Source organism: Ovis canadensis, chromosome 18 (genome assembly GCF_042477335.2).
Source record: "Ovis canadensis isolate MfBH-ARS-UI-01 breed Bighorn chromosome 18, ARS-UI_OviCan_v2, whole genome shotgun sequence".
Lineage (NCBI taxonomy): Eukaryota > Metazoa > Chordata > Mammalia > Artiodactyla > Bovidae > Ovis > Ovis canadensis.
The window spans coordinates 80,501,492-80,519,932 of record NC_091262.1 but is presented as its reverse complement, the minus strand read 5'-3'; the positions used below and the strand labels follow the sequence as shown (position 1 = coordinate 80,519,932).

At 49.7% G+C, this 18,441-nt stretch overlaps 1 protein-coding gene, 1 non-coding gene and 1 pseudogene across 7 annotated transcripts in view; 1 reads left to right on the top strand and 2 right to left on the bottom strand.

The window, feature by feature from the left end:
• Nucleotides 1-6,912, bottom strand: part of ZNF839 (zinc finger protein 839) — a 22,115-nt gene extending 15,203 nt beyond the window's left edge. For 4 of the 6 annotated variants that reach the window (XM_069559554.1, XM_069559556.1, XM_069559552.1 and 1 more), the window contains exons 1-2: nucleotides 6,466-6,902; nucleotides 392-1,243 (exon numbers count right to left, since the gene is read on the bottom strand). In XM_069559554.1, the coding sequence (XP_069415655.1) occupies nucleotides 392-1,243; nucleotides 6,466-6,753 (1,140 nt within the window). In that variant the 5' untranslated portion in view covers nucleotides 6,754-6,902. Of the gene's footprint in view, nucleotides 1-391; nucleotides 1,244-5,623 lie in introns of all 6 variants that reach the window. The other 2 variants (XM_069559553.1, XM_069559557.1) reach the window with 2 other exon arrangements.
• On the top strand, nucleotides 6,752-18,441 carry LOC138423426 (translationally-controlled tumor protein-like; annotated as a pseudogene).
• Nucleotides 18,188-18,261, bottom strand: TRNAI-AAU (transfer RNA isoleucine (anticodon AAU)). Its single transcript has one exon. It is a non-coding gene; the product is annotated as a tRNA-Ile (tRNA).

Genomic DNA, 18,441 nt, shown 5'->3' with positions numbered 1-18,441 from the left:
CCCCACACGCACTGGGTTTCAGTGAATAAATGCTGACATAGTCATGCAAATCCATGGTGACTGGGTCTGCTTTGTCTGTGAGTTTCCAAAGGGGAAAAGCGGGGAGAGAAGCCGGTAGGCCGCGTTACTGCAGACGGTCCAGGAAGCAGACTTGTGGACCAGCGCCCCCACGCAAACCTTTCCCAAGGCCACCGTCATGTCAATGTCAGCAAGAGCGCTGCGATTCGTTTCCCTGACCAGCCCTGAAGGACCTGCGCCTGCATTCCACGGCACGCAGTGAGCCATGCTGCCAAGACAGGAGACACGCTGCTCTGTGCCAGCCAGGCGCACATATCGTCAACTCAAGGACAACGTGCAGGGATGAGGACACAACCACCAACAGCAAGGTTACCTGCAGGCCCCGCCACGCTGACGCAGCCCCTTCCTCAACTGGCAGAGCGGGCGTGGGCGGCCCCCGCGGCGCCAGGCTGCAGGTGTTGCCCTCTGCGGGGCCCGCGATCACGCTCCCATTGGCTTTCTCAGACGGTGACATCTCAGGCTCCAGGTGGCCGTGGCCTGGGTTAAGTTTAAAGTGCCGGGCCAGCCCCCCCTTTCCTATGTATGACTTTTCACATGTCTGACACTTGAAAGTTTTGGGCCTCAGGGAGCAGCTTGCCAAGTCAAAGAGCGCCTGCCTCCCTCTCTGATCTTCATCTTCTTCCACACTCAGTTCGGTGTAGTCGTCGGAGTCAGATGGGTGACCATCGGCCAAATCCTCTGTCTTGATGAATTTATAATCTTTAGCTTTATACTTGGGTGGTCGAGATATCCGTCCCGAACGTGTTTTCACTTTTAAAGACTTCTTTAGTTTCTCAGTGTGTTTTGTTTGCGAGCTGGAAATAAATAAACGTGCTGAACTGGATGAAACAGATGTGACTGCTGGCAGGTCAGAGGCTGACAGACGGACTGCTGCAGTGCTCCAGCCACTCGGCGGCTCGGCAGCCAAGACTGTCTTCACAGGGACTGGCCGGAGGGCAGGCAGCGGCCTCTGTATGAACACTCGAACAGGAGGCTGGGGGTGGTGACTCAGGACACATGGCGGCGCCCCCAGCAGCTGAGAGCTGAGCCCCACCGCGCTGCAGTGCCCGCTGGGCGGCGGGCCCGGCCTGGCCGGCTTGGGCTGGATGGCGGCCAGCGCGGGCATCGGCTTTTCCTGACCTTTTGTCTCTCCAGATCTTACTTTGACACAAATGGCTTCCAATTGCTTAAACACAGAAAAAGAAAAGAAGCACTGTGCTTATCAACATTTCCACAATTTTGTTCCCATCTTAAACCCACTGCTGAAATTTTTTTCTAACTTACACATCTTACATATAAAAAAACTCTATCTATTCTGTTTATACTGACGTTTATCAACATTTCTGCCCAGTCCATAGTCATCTATTTTACGTCACATTTCTTGTACTTGCATACGTAAGAAGCATTTGCTTATATACACAAAATAAAAAGTTCATGTAACTACTCACCATTCCTACATAAATGCCTTCTGATAGCACTGGGTTGGCCAAAAAGTTTGTTCAGGTTTTTCTGTACAATCTTAACAGAAAAAACTGAATCAACTTTTTAGCTAGCCCAGTATCTACTATATCATTGTTTAAAAAAATCCACTCAGTTGATCTCATGAACCATTAAAAAATATCCTTCTTTATAGTTTTACCACATGTGTACTTAGAGTTCTTAGTACTCTAAATTGGACTCAGTTCGATACGTGGCCTTATTTTTTAAAGTTTTCAGTGAAATTCTGGAAACCAAAAAAGCCATCAAGAACTACGCACCTCGGGTCCTGGCACCTGCGTTACGACGCATGACGTTACTACACTGGGACGTCTTCTTGCCCCACCTCTGCTCGCCTTGTTTTTCTCCCTACCCCGAATGTGCTGTTTGTCGTTTGCGCGCATTCTTTGTATCACACTTGTGCTTAATCGCTCATTCATGTCCAACTCTGCGACCCCATGGACTACAGCCCACCAGGCTCCTCTGACCATGGGGATTCTCCTGGCAAAAATACTGGAGTGGGTTGCCATGCCCTCCTCCAGGGGATCTTCCCAACCCAGGGATCGAACCCAGGTCTCCTGCATTACAGATGGATTCTTTACCAGCTGAGCTACCAGGGAAGCCCGTATTACACTTGTAGGTATCCCTAAAAATAAGTAGTTCTGTTTTGATGTGTTTTCAAACGTTATATAAGTGAATATCATCTCTGGTATCCTAGTGGGGTTTTTTCCTATCTTGCTTGTGAAATTCATCCAAGGGGAGGTGCATAGCCCTCAGGCACTCTTTGCTCTGTAGCGCCCTCTGCAGGCCTCGGGCGCTCACTGCTCTGTAGCGCCCTCTGCAGCCCGCGGTCGCTCACTGCTCTGTAGCGCCCTCTGCAGGCCTCGGGCGCTCACTGCTCTGTAGAACGAGGCAACAGGTGGCCTCCCGCCCTGTGGTCTCTGGTCTGCTCTGCGCAGTCACAGACCGCAGATGTGTGTGTACACACGTGTAAATTTCTCCAGGGCACACACCTAGGAGTTGGGCTGTATTTCATCAGCTTTTTTTTTTTAACATCTAACAAAATTTTATCCTTTTGGCCCCATGGCATGTGGGATCTTAGTTCCCCAACCAAGGATAGAATCTGAGCCCTTGGCAGTGAAAGAGCAGAGTACTAACCACTGGATGGCCAGGGAAGTCCCTAAAAATGTTTTAAACGCATGGGCTTTTTGACCCAGCAATCTTGCTTCTTGGATCCCAGAAGAAACAATGGCACTGTCGCAAGGAGGTATGTCTAGGAGGCTGAAGGCAGTGCCATGACCGAAAACACCCGCCAAAGGCGAGGGCTGCTGGCGACTAGGTTCCACAAGTACTTTTTAGAAAAAGAATATTAATTTATTTGGCCATGCTAGGTTTTAGTTTCGACACTCAGTATTTTCGATCTTCACTCTGGCACGGGGGATCTTTAGTGTAGCGTGCAAACTCTTAGTTGTGACATGCAAGATCTAGTCCCCTGACCAGGGATCGAACTGGGCCCCCTGTATTGGGAGTGTGGAGTCTTAGCCACCAGACTACCAGGGAAGTCTGCACCAAGTTACTGAGCAGTGACCTTGTGCCTGATACAATGGTGTAGGTGTTCGGGAGACAGCAGTCATGGTCTCAGGGGGGTGGGCGGGGCAGCAAAACTAGGTTCCTGCCCCCACTGAGCAGAAACAAAGAGAGAAAAGACAGATAAACCTCATCACCCAGAGCCGACTTTTTCAACTCACCACAGCTGACATCTTGCACCAGTCTGTCATGCCAGCTGAGCTGGGCAGTGTTGAGCACAGCCCCACATCTACCCAGCAGACGCCAGCAGCACTCCCCAGGCCGTCACAATCAAAACCTTTTCCAGTGACTTCCCTGGGGGTCCAGTGGTTAAGAATCTGCCTTCCAGTGCAGGGGATGTGGGCTCCACCCCTGGCTGGGGAACTAACATCCCACGTGTGTCTGGGCAACTAAGCCGGTGCCCCACACTCCAGAGCCTATGCTCCACAATGAAGACCCCGCGTGCCCCAACTAAGTCCCAGTGCAGCCAAACAGATTAAAACCAAAACCAAAATATCACCAGACGTTGCCAAGTGCCCTCTGTGGGGCAAAACTGCCCCCATTGAGAACCACCAATTTGGGGTCACTAACAGGCCCTCCTCTTTGGACTCAACCCTCTACCAAGGAAAGGATCAATAAAAATATAACAGGACAGAATGAAAACCTGAAATCAAGCTGGAGGTTGGAGTATATCTGTCTGCACATTATATACTTACTACAAACAGCAGACAATTCAATATATTGGTTTTTGAGGTGTGCAGAGCTGGCCCTGAGCCAATATGAATCAAATGACAACTAGCTCTACTTTGCTAGTTTTAAGAATCACATTTGTTTCCTTTTACTACCAATCACTTAGAATGTTTCTCTAAGCTCTTGAGGTATTATCAGATAATGCCATTAAAGAGAGAGAGACACACACACACACACACACAGAGCAAATCCTATTGTTTCTGAATTACCACAGGGGCAAAGCTGGTCTGATTTTTCAATCTGCTCTGCAGACTAGTTTACCAAGTGGGTATTCTACCTGATACCTGTTATATGTCTATTTCATTCAACAAACTTTTCCTAAGTATCGCTGGGGGCCAATTCATAAACAAGTCAGGTCCCAGCCTCACCCGTGGGGCGGCGGGGTTTCCCCTCCCAGGCCTGCCACCTGCAGGCCCGCTGACTCAGGTCTGCACTTTGCCTCAATGTCTGTACTTTCAAAAGCTCCACTGTTGCATCTGAAGGCAGACTGGGTTAATCGCGGAATGCTGATAGGAAAACACCACCAGCACAGCGCAACAGGTGCAGTAAGAGAAGCAGGGGCAGCTCAAGGCTGGCAGGCTTCCTGGAAGAGGTGACCTCCGCAGGGGTCCTTGAAGGATGAGTAGAATTTTGGAACAGACATTCTAGGTGTAAGGACAAACACATGTGAATGGACGGATGCATGACAAGGAGCACTGTGTGTGGAGGAAACTGAAAATCTCTCTGTGGGGCAGGAACAAGGCTGGGAGGGGTAGGAGCTGACCTGAGGGAGTGTGTTCAGGTTGTACCTTCCAATCCACACCACCCCCCAGAGACCCTCCCCTGCCTGGGTTCTCCAATCACACCTGGGTCCCCACCCCCACCACCTCTCCTCTTCCACATTTTCAACTCGGACCCACCCTCGCAGATCTAGCTCAGACCACCTCGTCTCACCCCCTTGGCCAGAAACAACCTCATCCTTTCTCTCCATGCATTTGGCTCTCTGTCCTATTTATTTATAATCTCTAGCTTTCTGACCTTGGCCAGAAGTTATCTGAGTGATGAGTTACCTCCTTGGTCACATAACCTCCATCTTGTGCGTCTCTATGGTGGCACAGCCAGGGGGCAAAGAGTGTTACCAGAACTGAATGCAAAACCACAGTATCATGAATGCATTAAGTATTTATATCACCCCAATGAGAAGAGCTAGAGAACATGATCATGCTATCTAACTCCAATTAAGTTTGCTTTCATTTTGGGGAATACATCATTTTGGGGCTCTTTCCTAAGTTATCTAACCCAAAAAGCTATAGCAACATTCAACAGGCCCTGGAGTGCAGCCACACCTGGGGGAGGCTCAGGGTAAGCACTCAGCCTCTCTCAGCTCCTTCCTCATCTATAAAATGCTAATAAAAACACTTTTGTGTGGTTGCTGAGACCCAAGCAGTCCAGCACTGTGCTGGATAGAGAGAGGAGATGGACAGACTCGGCCACCAGAACCCTTCGGACTCCACAGACCTGCTGTGCAGGACTTCAGTGGGAGGCGTTTATGTCCTCAGCACAGTAGGAGACAAACATCCTACAAATAAGAAAGCCAAAGTCCAACGAGGTTGAATTACCCAAGGTCACACTTCTAAGAAGTTTGGTGTTTGGGCAGTCATACTTGTCTCCCCAAACTTGGGTGAGACAACTCTCCAGTCTTGATGATCAACTGGGTACCAATCTTAACTGGCCAAATCCCTCAGAAACAAAGACATAAGCTTAGTGAAGACTGATGATTCTACTCTCTACCTACTTCTTCTAGAGGCAGGATCTCTGTGGCACTTTTGGAGTGAGAAGCACGGTGACATTTACAAGCCCACTGCTGAAAGGGAATGTGACTTTACAGGTGACATGAACGACCTCAGGCTTGGATGCTACTCTGGATGCTCTGGGATGGCAAGACCCATGTTCGAGTTCCAGCTTCCTTAGCGGCCAAGAGCTGTGTGACCTGGAAATCAGGCCACTGAGAAAGGACGCTGGCTAGCACACGGAGTGCTTTCACGGGTTTCATTCATTAAGCCAATGTCAGGCACCTGCCGGGTCTGTAACAGGGGTTGCAAACGCAGACGCCGCCACTGCGAGCAGGTGCTGCATCAAGTCACTAGAATGTACTTCGTTCGGCCCCCGAGTCTCGGCCGGGCCCCTTTGCAGCCCCTTCCACCGAAAGACTCTCTACGTTGGTTCCTTTTAATCCATTCAGGTCTCCGCTGCAGTGTCAGGCCTGGGGACCCCTCACTCGGGAGCAGCCCCCAGGTCCGGCCGCTCTTCATGGACTGGGGTCAAACGCTGCACCTGCCGCAGCGCCTGGACACCGTGAGCGCTCAACGAAAACGGGACGAAACGCCCGCGAGAGGAGCCAGGCAGCGCGGAGGAGCCGCGGGCAGGGGCCCGGCGGGGTGGAGGAGCCGACGGTGCCGGCGCTGACAGGGGCGGGGGGCCTGCCGTCCCCAGGGAGCCGAGTATGGGGACGCCCTGAACTGTAACGGCCGCTCTCTCGGGCAGGGCGGCTCCAAGGCCTAAGCGGAGAAGCCTTCCTTCCCCGCGCGAGGCCTCTCCCGGGCCTCAGTTGCCCCACGGCCCCGCCCGGCGCCTCACCTGCGGCGGCAGCAGGCGCGGCGGGCGCGGGGGCTCGGCGCCGGGGCCCCGCTGGAGGGCGGCCTGCTGGGCCGCGTCCCGCAGCCGCCGCGCCGCGTCCAGCACGCAGGGCGGCGGCGGCGGCTCCGCGGGCGGCTGCGCCTTCGTCACCTGCTCCAGGACGCGCCGCAGCTGCTCGGGGCCCAGCGGGGCCACGCGCGCCGCGCTCCCGCGCTGGGAAAAGGGAGCCCGGCCGCCGCTGCAGCCGTCCTCACTGCCACCCTCAGCTTCCGGCTCCGCGTCCGCCATGACAGCCGACGCGGAGACCCGAACCCGGGTCGCCGAGCGCCGGCGGCTCAAATGTGCGTCACCTGGGAAAGGAGGCAGCTACGAGTGCCCCGCAGGCCAAGACATCTCGGAAGGCGACCGCACCAGACTGACACCGCCGGTCGGTGGGCGGTTCAGGCCCCGCCCTGCCGCCCCTTCCCGCCCAGAATGCTACCCTGCCACATTGCCTCATTGTCAGGCCATATTCATCCTTCACCTGTCACCTCCTGCAAGAGGTGTCCAGCAAAAAGTCTTCGAGGTTCCAGAGCTCCTGGCCTAACATCACATTGTCCAAACGCTCTCAGCGTCACCTGAAAACCCTGTCTGGACCTGCGGAGGCATGGATCAGCAGTGGCCCACTGCAGGGGCAGGGGCTCCGGGTGCAGCAGGCTTGGGTGTGGCAGACCCTGTTAGAGGAGATCGCCGTTAACCCCACCATAGAGTTGCAGAGCAGACGACCCCAAAACTGCAGAACAATTATACCAAATAAATTCTCCCACTGTTAAGAAAGTTCTAGGACCTACAACAGATTGCCCAACCTGGGGATCTGGCAGTGGGACTGAGAACCCCCAGGGGAATTTGACTTTGGAGGGCAGTGGGATTTGCTTACAGAACTTACATAGGACTGGGGGAATAGACTCTTGGAGGGCACAAACAAAATGTTCTGCACACCAGTACCCAGGAGAAAGGAGCAGTGACCCCACAGAGACTGACTCAGACTTTCCTGTGAGTGTCCATGAGTATCGGGCAGAGGCAGGTGCAGGGTCGAGGGCACTGAGTGCAGCTGTGCGCGCAGGAGACCTTTTGAAGGGGGTTGCCATTATCTTCGTCATGGCGTCCCTCGTAGCTCAGTGGGTAAAGAATCTGCCTGCAATGCAGGAGACCTGGGTTCAGTCCCTGGCTCTGGAAGATCCCCTGGAGAAGGAAATGGCAACCCGCTCCAGTATTCTTACCTGGAGAATTCCGTGGACAGAGGAGCTTTGTGGCTACAGTCCATGGGGTTGTAAGAGTCGGACGCGACTTAGCAACTAAACCACCACCACCACCATTATCTTCATTACCTCCGCCATAGTTTGGTCTCAGTCAAACAACAGGGAGGGAACACAGCCCAGCCCATCAACAGAAAATTGGATTGAAGATTTACTGAGCATGGCCCCACCAATCAGAACAAGACCCAGTTTCCCCCACAGTCAGTCTCTCCCATCAGGAAGCTTCTATAAGCCTCTTATCCTTATCCCTCAGAGGGCAGAGAGAATGAAAACCGCAATCACAGAAACTAATCAAAACCAGTCACATGGACCACAGCCTTGTCTAACTCAATGAAACTATGAACCACGCCTTATAGGACAACCCAAGACAGAGGGGTCATGGTGGAGAATTCGACAAAACGTGGTCCACTGGAGAAGGAATGGCAAACCACTTCAGTACTCTTGCCTAGAGAACTCCATGAACAGTATGAAAAAACAAAAAGATAGGATACTGAAAGATGAACTCCCAGGTCGGTAGGTGCCCAATATGCTACTGAAGAGCAGTGGAGAAATAACTCCAGAAAGAATGAAGAGACGGAGCCAAAGCAAAAACAACACCCAGTTGTGGATGTGACTGGTGATGGAAGTAAAGTCCGATGCTGTTAAAACAATATTGCATAGGAACCTGGAATGTTAGGTCCATGAATCAAGGCAAATTGGAAGTGGTCAAACAGGAGATGGCAAGAGTGAACATCGACATTCTAGGACTCAGAGAAAAAGAAATGCAAAAAGGCAGAATGGTTGAGGAGGCCTTACAAATAGCTGAGAAAAGAAGAGAAGTTAAAGGCAAAGGAGAAAAGGAAAGATATACCAATGTGAATGCAGAGTTCCAAAGAATAGAAAAGAGAGATGAGCAAGTCTTCCTCAGTGATCAAGGCAAAGAAATAGAGGAAAACGATAGAATGAGAAAGACTAGAGATCTCTTCAAGAAAATTAGAGATATCAAGGGAACATTTCATGCAAAGATAGGCACAATAAAGGACAGAAAGGGTGTGGACCTAACAGAAGCAGAAGATATTAAAAAGAGGTGGCAAGAATACACAGAAGAACTATACAAAAAAGATCTTCATGACCCAGATAACCACAATGGTGTGATCACTCACCTAGAACCAGACATCCTGGAATGTGACATCAAGTGGGCCTTAGGAAGCATCCCTACAAGCAAAGCTAATGGAAGCGATGGAACTCCAGCTGAGCTATTTCAAATCCTAAACGATGATGCTGTGAAAGTGCTACACTCAATATGCTAGCAAATTTGGAAAACTCAGCAGTGGCCACAGGACTAGAAAAGGTCTGTTTTCATTACAATCCCAAAGAAAGACAATGCCAAAGAATGCTCAAACTACTGCACAATTGCATTCATCTCACACACTAGTAAAATAATGCTCAAAATTCTACAAGCCAGGTTTCAACAGTACATGAGCCATGAACTTCCAGATGTTCAAACGATTTACAAAAGGCAGAGGAACCAGAGATCAAATTGCCAACATCCATTGGATCGTCGAAAAAGCAAGAGAGTTCCAGAAAAACATCTATTTCTGTTTTGTAGACTATACCAAAGCCTTTGACTGTGTGGATCACAATAAACTGAAAAATTTGTTCAAGAGATGGGAATACCAGACCACCTTACCTGCCTCCTGAGAAATCTGTATGCAGGTCAAGAAGCAACAGTTAGAACCGGACATGAAACATCAGACTGGTTCCAAATCGGGAAAGGAGCACCTCAAGGCTGTGTATTTTCACCCTGTTTATTTAACTTATATGCAGAGTACATCATGTGAAATGCTGGGCTGGATTAAGCACAAGCTGGAATCAAGATACCAATAACCTCAGATACACAGATGACACCACCCTTATGGCAGACTGCAGCCATGAAAGTAAAAGACGCTTGCTCCTTGGAAGAAAAGCTATGACCAACCCAGACAGCATATTAAAAAGCAGAGATGTTATTTTGCCAACGAAGGTCCATCTAGTCAAAGCTATGGTTTTTCCAGTAGTCATGTATGGATGTGAGAGTTGGACTGTAAAGAAAGCTGAGTGCTGAAGAATTGATGCTCTTGAACTGTGGTGTTGGAGAAGACTCTTGAGAGTCCCTTGGACTGCAAGGAGAAAGACCCAACCAATCCATCCTAAAGGAAACCAGTCCAGAATATTCATCGGAAGGACTGCTGCTGAAGCTGAAACTCCAATACTTTGGCCACCCAATGCGAAGAACTGACTCACTGGAAAAGACCCTGATGCTGGGAAAGATTGAAGGCAGGAGGAGAAAGGGATGACAGAGGATGAAATGGTTGGATGGTGTCACCGACTCAATGGATGAGTTTGCACAAGCTCTGGGAGTTGGTGATGGAAGGGAAGCCTGGTGTGCTGCAGTCCATGGAGTTGAAAAGAGCTGGACACGACTGAGTGACTGAACTGAACTGAGAGGGAGTTCACAGTGTGCATTTTGATCAAGCGTGGTCCCCAACCCTGAAATTGTTTCCCTGTCGGCCCACTCCTCCTGCCCGCTCACCCAAAGGCACTCACTCATCAGTGCCCGTTGGTTCACGCTCAGGGAGTGAATGATAGATGCATGAATATGAATGAATGAATGAGCAGAGGAACCTCCCCCCCCCCTTCACACTTCAGTCGCAGCTCTGCCACCCCTCTTCTTCCTTTCCCAATCTGCCCTCCCCGCCTCTCCTGGTTCCCAGTGTCTTATAGCCACAAGCACTAAGGCTGCCGTAGGGCCATCAGTCAACAAGCACTAACTAAGCGCTTGTCGGGTGAGTCATCATCCCTGCCCTCTACGTATAGTCTAGGCTGGAGGGGAGGAGCCTAGCATTTGCAGCATGATGTGGTGAATCCATGATGCTCATGGTTGGGGAAGCTGGGGGCCAGGCTTATTCATACCAGAGAAGTTTCCAGTAATCTTTCGGATAATTTTTCTCTCCACTGGACCACCATGATCGTCATCCCCCATCATCATCACCATCATTTCATCATCAGAGTCAATAATCTTGCATTCATTATTCCCTGCAGCGTCTAACTTAATTCATTAGTAGCCTCACTAAGGATTGGCCAAAAGAGAGATCAGATTCGTGGGATTTGCTCCAATTTCTTAATCCTTTTCTTCTTTCATTAAAAAAAAAAAAACTTTCAAATGAAAGACTTTCTCATCCTTTCATCCTCAAACGTCACACAGGTCCTCTCTGACATCTAAGAAAGAACTGTCCCCTCATCTAGAACACAGTATCCCATTTATCTTTTTTTGAGCCTGTCAGGGAGGAAAAACTTTTCCCCTATCCGCCTATGTTCTGTCTCTGAGGGCTTGTGAATTAAGCTGACAAAAGACAGATTAACAAGAGAAAAGACAAATATTAGGGAGTTCCCTGGTGGCCTAGTGGCTAGGATCTGATGTTTTCACTGTGGAGCTCTGGATTCAATCTCTAATCAGCAAACCATGCTACACGGCCAAAATACACACATAAACACACAAAAAAAGAACAGGCAAATTTTAATGTAATGTATTTTTATTAATGTACCAATGGAATTCACAGAAAAATGTGGCAGTTAGAATGTGGGGCTTATACATTATCTTAACAGGGGAAGGGATGGAGGGAGAGGGCACTTATGGGAAAACAAACAACTTAGGCAAGATAAACAGGCGCTAACCTAGGGTAGATGGGAGATGGGATAGGCTCCTGACAATGCCTGCTCAAGGGTGATGGCAGCTTTCCCTGTCCAGTGGTGAAAGTCAGCCTTGCCTGGTTGTTCCCCGGAAAGAGGATTTAAGACAACCGAATTCTTTTGGAAGGCTCTACTTTAGGCAGGAAAGACTTTTCAGGAGCTAAAACGGCTTCTGTTCAAAATAATTTTTATGCCATAGAGGTGAATTCTGGACCCTTTCAAGTCCTTGTTAGAGGTGAATTCTGGACCCTTTCAAGTCCTTGTTTAGGGCAAGTTATGGGCTCAGAGGGCAGCAACTTAGGCTGGCTCCTCCCCTGCAAGGCCTCTGCATCTAACAAGGTGCCTGTCATACACACCCCAGGTGTTGATGCCGAAAGCTCAGCCTCTCTACACTGGTGCTGAACTACATCTCGGAGACTGAGTTTTGGGTGAAATAGAAATGAATAGCTGTGTCGCTTTGCCAGGCAAAGGGGGCACAGCGGCCTTGTATCTCTCAATATAGTGTGTCCTCCCCTGGGAGGACTTGCTGAGGAGCTTTATAGCTGCAGCCCCAGGGTGGGGTTGCTGACGAGGCTAGAGCATGCACAGGGCCCGCACTCCAGGACTCTCAAGTGCTCAGCCTCCTAATCACAGCGAGCTTCTCTGGGGCCTTCAGTCTTGCCTCAGGCTCTTTCTTAGCTGTTCCTCCCTTGATTAGCAACTGTTGGAATCTGCGCTTGGGACTCAGGGAAGGTCGTGGAGGCTGGAGTCTCCCCTACAAACAAGAAATGGGGGACAGAAGGCTTCCGGGTTCTTCCCTGGTGGCTCAGAGGTAAAGAATCACCAGGCAATGCAGGAGACATGGGTTCGGTCACCGATGCAGGAAGATCCACATGCTGCGGAGCAGCTAAGCCCAGGTACCCCCTGAGCCTGTGCTCCAGAGCCCGGGAGCCACGACTACCGAAGCCCGAGTGCCCTGGAGCCTGAGCTCCGCACCGAGAGACGCCACCACGGAGGGAGGCCCGCACCCACAGAGTAGCCTCCACCCTTCCCGACCAGAGAAACGCCTGTGCATCAGTGCAGACCCAGCGCAGCCAAAAATAAAATAAATGAATAAATGGAATAAAATAATAAAGGCTTCCATGCCTAGGAGCCCACAGGGTCCTGCTTGATTTCAGTGTGAGTAATCTGAGTACAGGTGCCTATTCTAGCGGTCAGGAGCCCCAGGTTCTCCTTCTAACTAACTGTTCATAATAATAATGGTCCCATCGCACACTGTATCTATCTATTTATTTTATTTCTGGCTGCGCTGCGTCTGCATCGCTGTACGCAGGTTTCTCTGGCTGCAGAGAGCGGGGCGCGGGCTACTCTTTGGTCACAGTGCACACGCTTCTCATTGCGATGGCTCCTCTTGTTGCCCAAGGGCCGCAGCAGCTTCGGTTCCCAGGCTCTAGAGCACGGGCCCAGCAGCTGTGGCGCACGGGCTTAGTTGCCCAATGGCATGTGGAATCTTCCCGGATCAGAAATTGAATCCATGCGTCTGCATTGGCAGGCGGATACTTTACCACTGAGCCCCAGGAAAGCCCTCCATCACACTGTTAGTACACACGGAGCACTTGCCAAAGGCGTTAAGCCTGTAGTCTGTGGACTTGAGCTGTTACTCATTTCAGTCAGAGCTGAAGGCACATTTGAGAAAAGAATGAATGAATGGTCCAGCAGATGTTCTCACTTGAGACTTTTTCAAACATGATTGGACCTTGACGTAAGGTGGCATCCACCCTTAAAAGCCTTTGCTAAACGAAAAACTCCTGGGAACTTCCCTGGCAGTCCAGTGGCTAAGACTCCACGCTCCTAAGGCAGCGGGCCCCAGTTCAATCCCTGCTGGGGAATTAGATCCCACGTGCTGCATTCACATGCCACAACTAAAGACCCTGCGACAGAGATGGAAGATTCTGGTGCCGCAACTGAGGCCCAGGGCAGGCAAATAAATAATAAACATTTTTTAAAGATCTAAAAATGCCTGACTTGGACTATGAGCGAGAAATTCATCCAGCTGCCCTTTCGCTACATACTGCAGAGCTGAGAGGAAGAAATGTGAAGTCTAACCAGCCAGAATGGTCGTCAAAAAATCCACAAACAATAAATGCTGGAGAGGGTATGGAGAGAAGGGGATTCTCCCACACTGTGGGGAGGCATATAAATTGGGACAGCCACTATGGAGAACAGTATTGTCTTTTAGTCGATACGTCGTGTCTCTTTTGCGACCTCATGGACTCTAGCCTGCCAGGCTTCCCTGTCCATGGAATTTCCATGGAATACTGGAGTGGGTTGCCTGCATTGACAGGGTGTCCCTTTTACCACTGAGCCACCAGATGGTAAACTGGAAAAAAAAAACAAACCCTAAAAATAGATCTACCATGTGCTGTGCTCAGTTGTGTCCGACTCTTGGCAACCTTTGGACTGTGGCCCGCCAGTCCATGAGATTCTGTCCATGGGATTCTCCAGGCAAGGATACTGGAGTGGGGTGCCATGCCCTCTTCCAGGGGATCTTCCTGACCCAGGGATTGAACCCATATCTCCAGCAGGTCCTGCATCATAGTCAGGTTTTTTTACCCACTGAGCCACCCGGGAAGCCCAGAGGTATCATATGACCCTTCAATCCCACTCCTGGGCATATATGTAGAAAAAACATGGTCTGGAAAGATACATGCACCCCAGTGATCATTGCAGCACTTTTTACAACAGCTAAGACATGGAAGCAACCTAAATGTCCATCAACAGAGGAATGCATAAAGTGCGGTACATATACACAATGGGATATTACTCAGCCCTTAAAAAGAATGAAATAATGCCCTTTGCAGCAACATGGACGGACCTAGAGTGTCATGCTGCGTGAAGTCAGACAGAGAAGGAGAAAGAGTCTATGGCATCTCTTATAGGGGCAGTTTATAAAGAAATGATACAAATGAACTCAAAATAGAAAGAGACTCACAGACTTAGAACAAGAATTTGTTGCTGAGGAAAGCATAGTAAGGGAGTTTGGACATGTACACACTGCTCTGTTTAAAATGGATAACCAACAAGCACCTATTGTATAGCACGTGGAACGCTAGTCAGTATTATGCGGCAGCCTGGATGGGAGGGGAGTTTGGGCGAGAATGGATATACATATATGAAAGGTTGAGTCGCTTCCTTGCTCACCTGAAACTATCACAACATTGTTAATTGGCCATATCCCAATACAAAATAAAAAGTTAACAAAAAATGTGAAGTCTAAGATCTCCCTGAAAAACAAAAAACAAAATGTAGCAAAAGATTTCCAGATGCTTCTGCTACCCAAAAGTTGGATTCGCCTCTAGGTGAGTGTGGACCCAAAAGACAGCCAAGCCAAAATCTGAAGGAAGGGCGCATTCCTTGCAGGAAGTAAGGAGAACACCAGGGATCTTTCCTAAAGTGGTGTCAATTCAAACAGCAAAACTGGGGAAGGGGCTTGGGTGGTATATACATATTCATGAAGGGGATTGAGCAGAGGAGAATTCAGCACAGCAGTGGGGCAAAGATGCTCATTGAAATCAGGAGAGTCAGCAAACGTCAACATCACGAACCTTTAGGTTCCAGTAGATCTGGCAGAGGGAGTTTAAATTCTGCAAAACAGCTCAAGAAAGTGCTTCAGGCTAATCTTTACCTTTGAAACAGAACTGGGAGTCTTTACAACGGATTTATTATCTTTGGTACTGTCACTTCTCTTGCCACATAACAGTTTGTTCTCTGTGCCCTTGAGGTTGTTACCGCTGAGCTTTTCCGCCTGCTCACCCCCACGTTAGGCTGCGCTGTGTTTGCTCTGAGCTCCAGCTCCCTACTAAGCTAGCGCTGCTGCGGTCTCCCTCCAGGCACCATCATAATCATCTACGAGGACCTCATCAGCCATGATGAGATGTTCTCTGCCATCTGCCACATCCTGGAGGTTGCAGACGCGCTGTCGTGGACAGATCGTGTCTGGAGGTGGAAGGGAATATGGCCAGTAGGACAGAGGGCAACACTGATGACTCGCTCGTTGGCGGAAATTTCTCTGCTGAAGACCCCCAAGGATGAAGGAACTGAAAGCACAGCAATCGCTGATATTGATATTGTCATGAACCATCACTTGCAGGAAATCCGCTTCACAAAAGAAGCCTACAAGTGAAACGGGAGAGAAAGGGGGTGGGGCACAACCTTGAAAAGGATGGCATAGCCCTAGGACACAACATAAATGGCTAGAGCCAACGGGGTCCAAGATGGTGACAAGACTTCCACTAGACCTTGAGCCTCAGTGTATGCTCACTGTAACATGTCAGCAAGCTAACTGACACACTCACAGGCGCTCATTAGCATATGAAATTACCCACCCCAGTAAAAAGTGGCAACCCGTACCCTGGAGCTGCTCTTGCCTTCCGAGATGGCCCACGCTCTGCCTGTGGAGTGTTTCTCTCTAAATAAATCCACTTCTCACCTATCACTTTGTCTCTCACAGAATTCTTTCTGCGATGAGACATCAAGAACCTGAGCTTCATTAAGTCCTGAGACCAGGTGTGTGATCTCAGTTAAAAGACCATGAGCTCAAGTCCCAGTGTGGGTTGCACAGTTTTACAAGAAATACGTGAAAGATTACATGAGGTCAATCAAAGGGAAACTTGAAGAGGAGACCAGAAAAACTAAAACCTTTTACGACAGGGGCTGCGGAACAAACCAAGCACATCCTTACTAGTTTCAAAAACGACTGGTTCTTTATTAGTGTACACATGGATTCAGATGGCATGGTTGCTCTGCTGGACTACTGTGAGGACAGTGTGACCCCGTACATGATTTTTCCTTAAGGATGGCTTAGAAATGGAAAAATGTGAACACACTTGGCTGTGAGTTTGAAACAACTATCCTCACAACTGGCTGCCTGCTGCTTTTCATCCACACAACACCAGGACATAGATCACTGGGACTGATGTCATCCTGAGCTTTTCATTTATTTTCTCATTGATTTAGAGCTTCCCTGGTGGCTCAGAGTTGTTGCTGTGTTGTTTTTTTTTTTATTTTATAATTTTTATTAATTTCTTATTGGAGGAAAACGGCTTTGCAGTGTTATGTTGGTTTCTGTCGTACATCAACATGAATCAGTCACAGGGATACATATGTCCCCTCCCTCTTGAACCTCCCTCCCGTCTCCCACCCAATCCTACTCCTCTAGGCTGTCACAGAGCACTGGGTTCAGCTCCCTCCCTCCCTCGGCATATTCCCACTGGCTCTCTGTTTTACATATGATAATACATCTGTTTCAGCGCTACCCTCTCCTTCCTTCCCTGTGGAGTGGAGGTATGATTTTTCAGGGGAAAAAACACATGTCATATAGGCTGTCTAAAAATTGTTGTTGTTCAGTCGCTAAGTCATGTCCAGCTCTTTGTGACCCCGTGAACTGCAGCATGGCAGAGTTTCCTGTCCTTCACCGTCTTCCAGAGTTTGCTCAAGCTCACATCCATTGATGCCATCCAACCATTTCATCTTCTGTTGTCCCCTTCTCCTCTTGCCCTCAGTCTTTCCAGCATCAGGGTCTTTTCCAGTGAGTCAGCTCTTTGTATCCGGAGGCCAAAGTATTAGAGCTTCAGCTTCAGCATCAGTCCTTCCAGTGAATATTCAGGGTTGATTTCTTTTAGGATTTACTGGTTTGATCTCCTTGCTGTCCAAGGGAATCTCAAGAGTCTTCCCTAGTGCCACAATTCAAAAGCATTGATTCTTTGGTGCTCAGCCTTCTATAAAGGTCCAACTCACACATCCCTGTATGATTACTGGATAAACCATAGACTTGACTAGACAGGCCTTTGTCGGCAAAGTGATGTCTCTGCTTTTTAATATGCTGTCTGGGTTTGTCACAGCTTTTCTTCCAAGGAGCAAGCATCTTTAATGTCTAAAACTAACATGCATTTAAACTAAACAAGTCTCATTATTACTGAGACCTGTTCAAGGACAAGTATGATGGCCAGGCTTAGAACACAAATTAGCTAGGTCTGAAAGGGCTTTTCTCATGTCCTGAAATCTATGCCTGGTTCTCTTTCTCCCCGGCCTGCTACCCTATTTGCTTTCTAACCCTAACTCCTCACTACAGACTGGGCTCATCTGGCCGGTTCTTGTCTCCACGCCTGCCGCCTGCCGTGATGCATGTCTGTTTCCGGGTTCCCCAGCTGGACTAGGATGCGTGCAGTAGGCTCTCCATAAACACGTGGGGAATGGCCTTCGCTCCGGCAGCACATGCACTAAAATCTGAAGGATACAGAGGTAGGGCCCCTGAGCAAAGACGACACGCAAATTCGTGAAGCCTTCCATAAAAAAAAAAAAAAAAAGAACCGCAACAACAACAATTTAAAACAAAAACAAAAACGTGTGTAATGAATGAATTCCAAGGCTGGATTTTCAACCCTAAGAAACTCCAGAAAACTGAAAACTGAGGTCCCCCTGAGGGCTCTCAGAAGCTCTGCATTGGGGAGCAACCCGCAGTGACATCGGAGAGTATCCTAAAATATGCCCGAAGCGAGCAGCATGCCCCCAGCTGGGGTACCCTCCCCTCCCTCCGCACCCCGCCCAGACTTCCGACCCAAGTCCAGGGTGACTCCGCGACTCCTTCTGTTTGCACGCGGCCCACGGCACTCAAGAAGCCTATTTTTCAAGAGAGTTGTGAAACAAATCCATAAGCTGGGGAAAAAAAAAAGTCCACCTCGTGGCCCGTACGGGGATCGAACCCGCGACCTTGGCGTTATTAGCACCACGCTCTAACCAACTGAGCTAACCGGCCACCTGGGTGGAGGGCGCCGTCGGCTCACTTACCAGATATCCACGCCTGCGCCGCATGGAGCCGGCGGAGCACCGCGGGGCGGAGTCCGCCGCGCCGACTTCCAGCCGGCGCCCGCCCGCCCGCGCTGCCGCGGTCCTCCTAGTCACCCCCGTGGGCCAGATAAAACAACTGAGGCCTTGA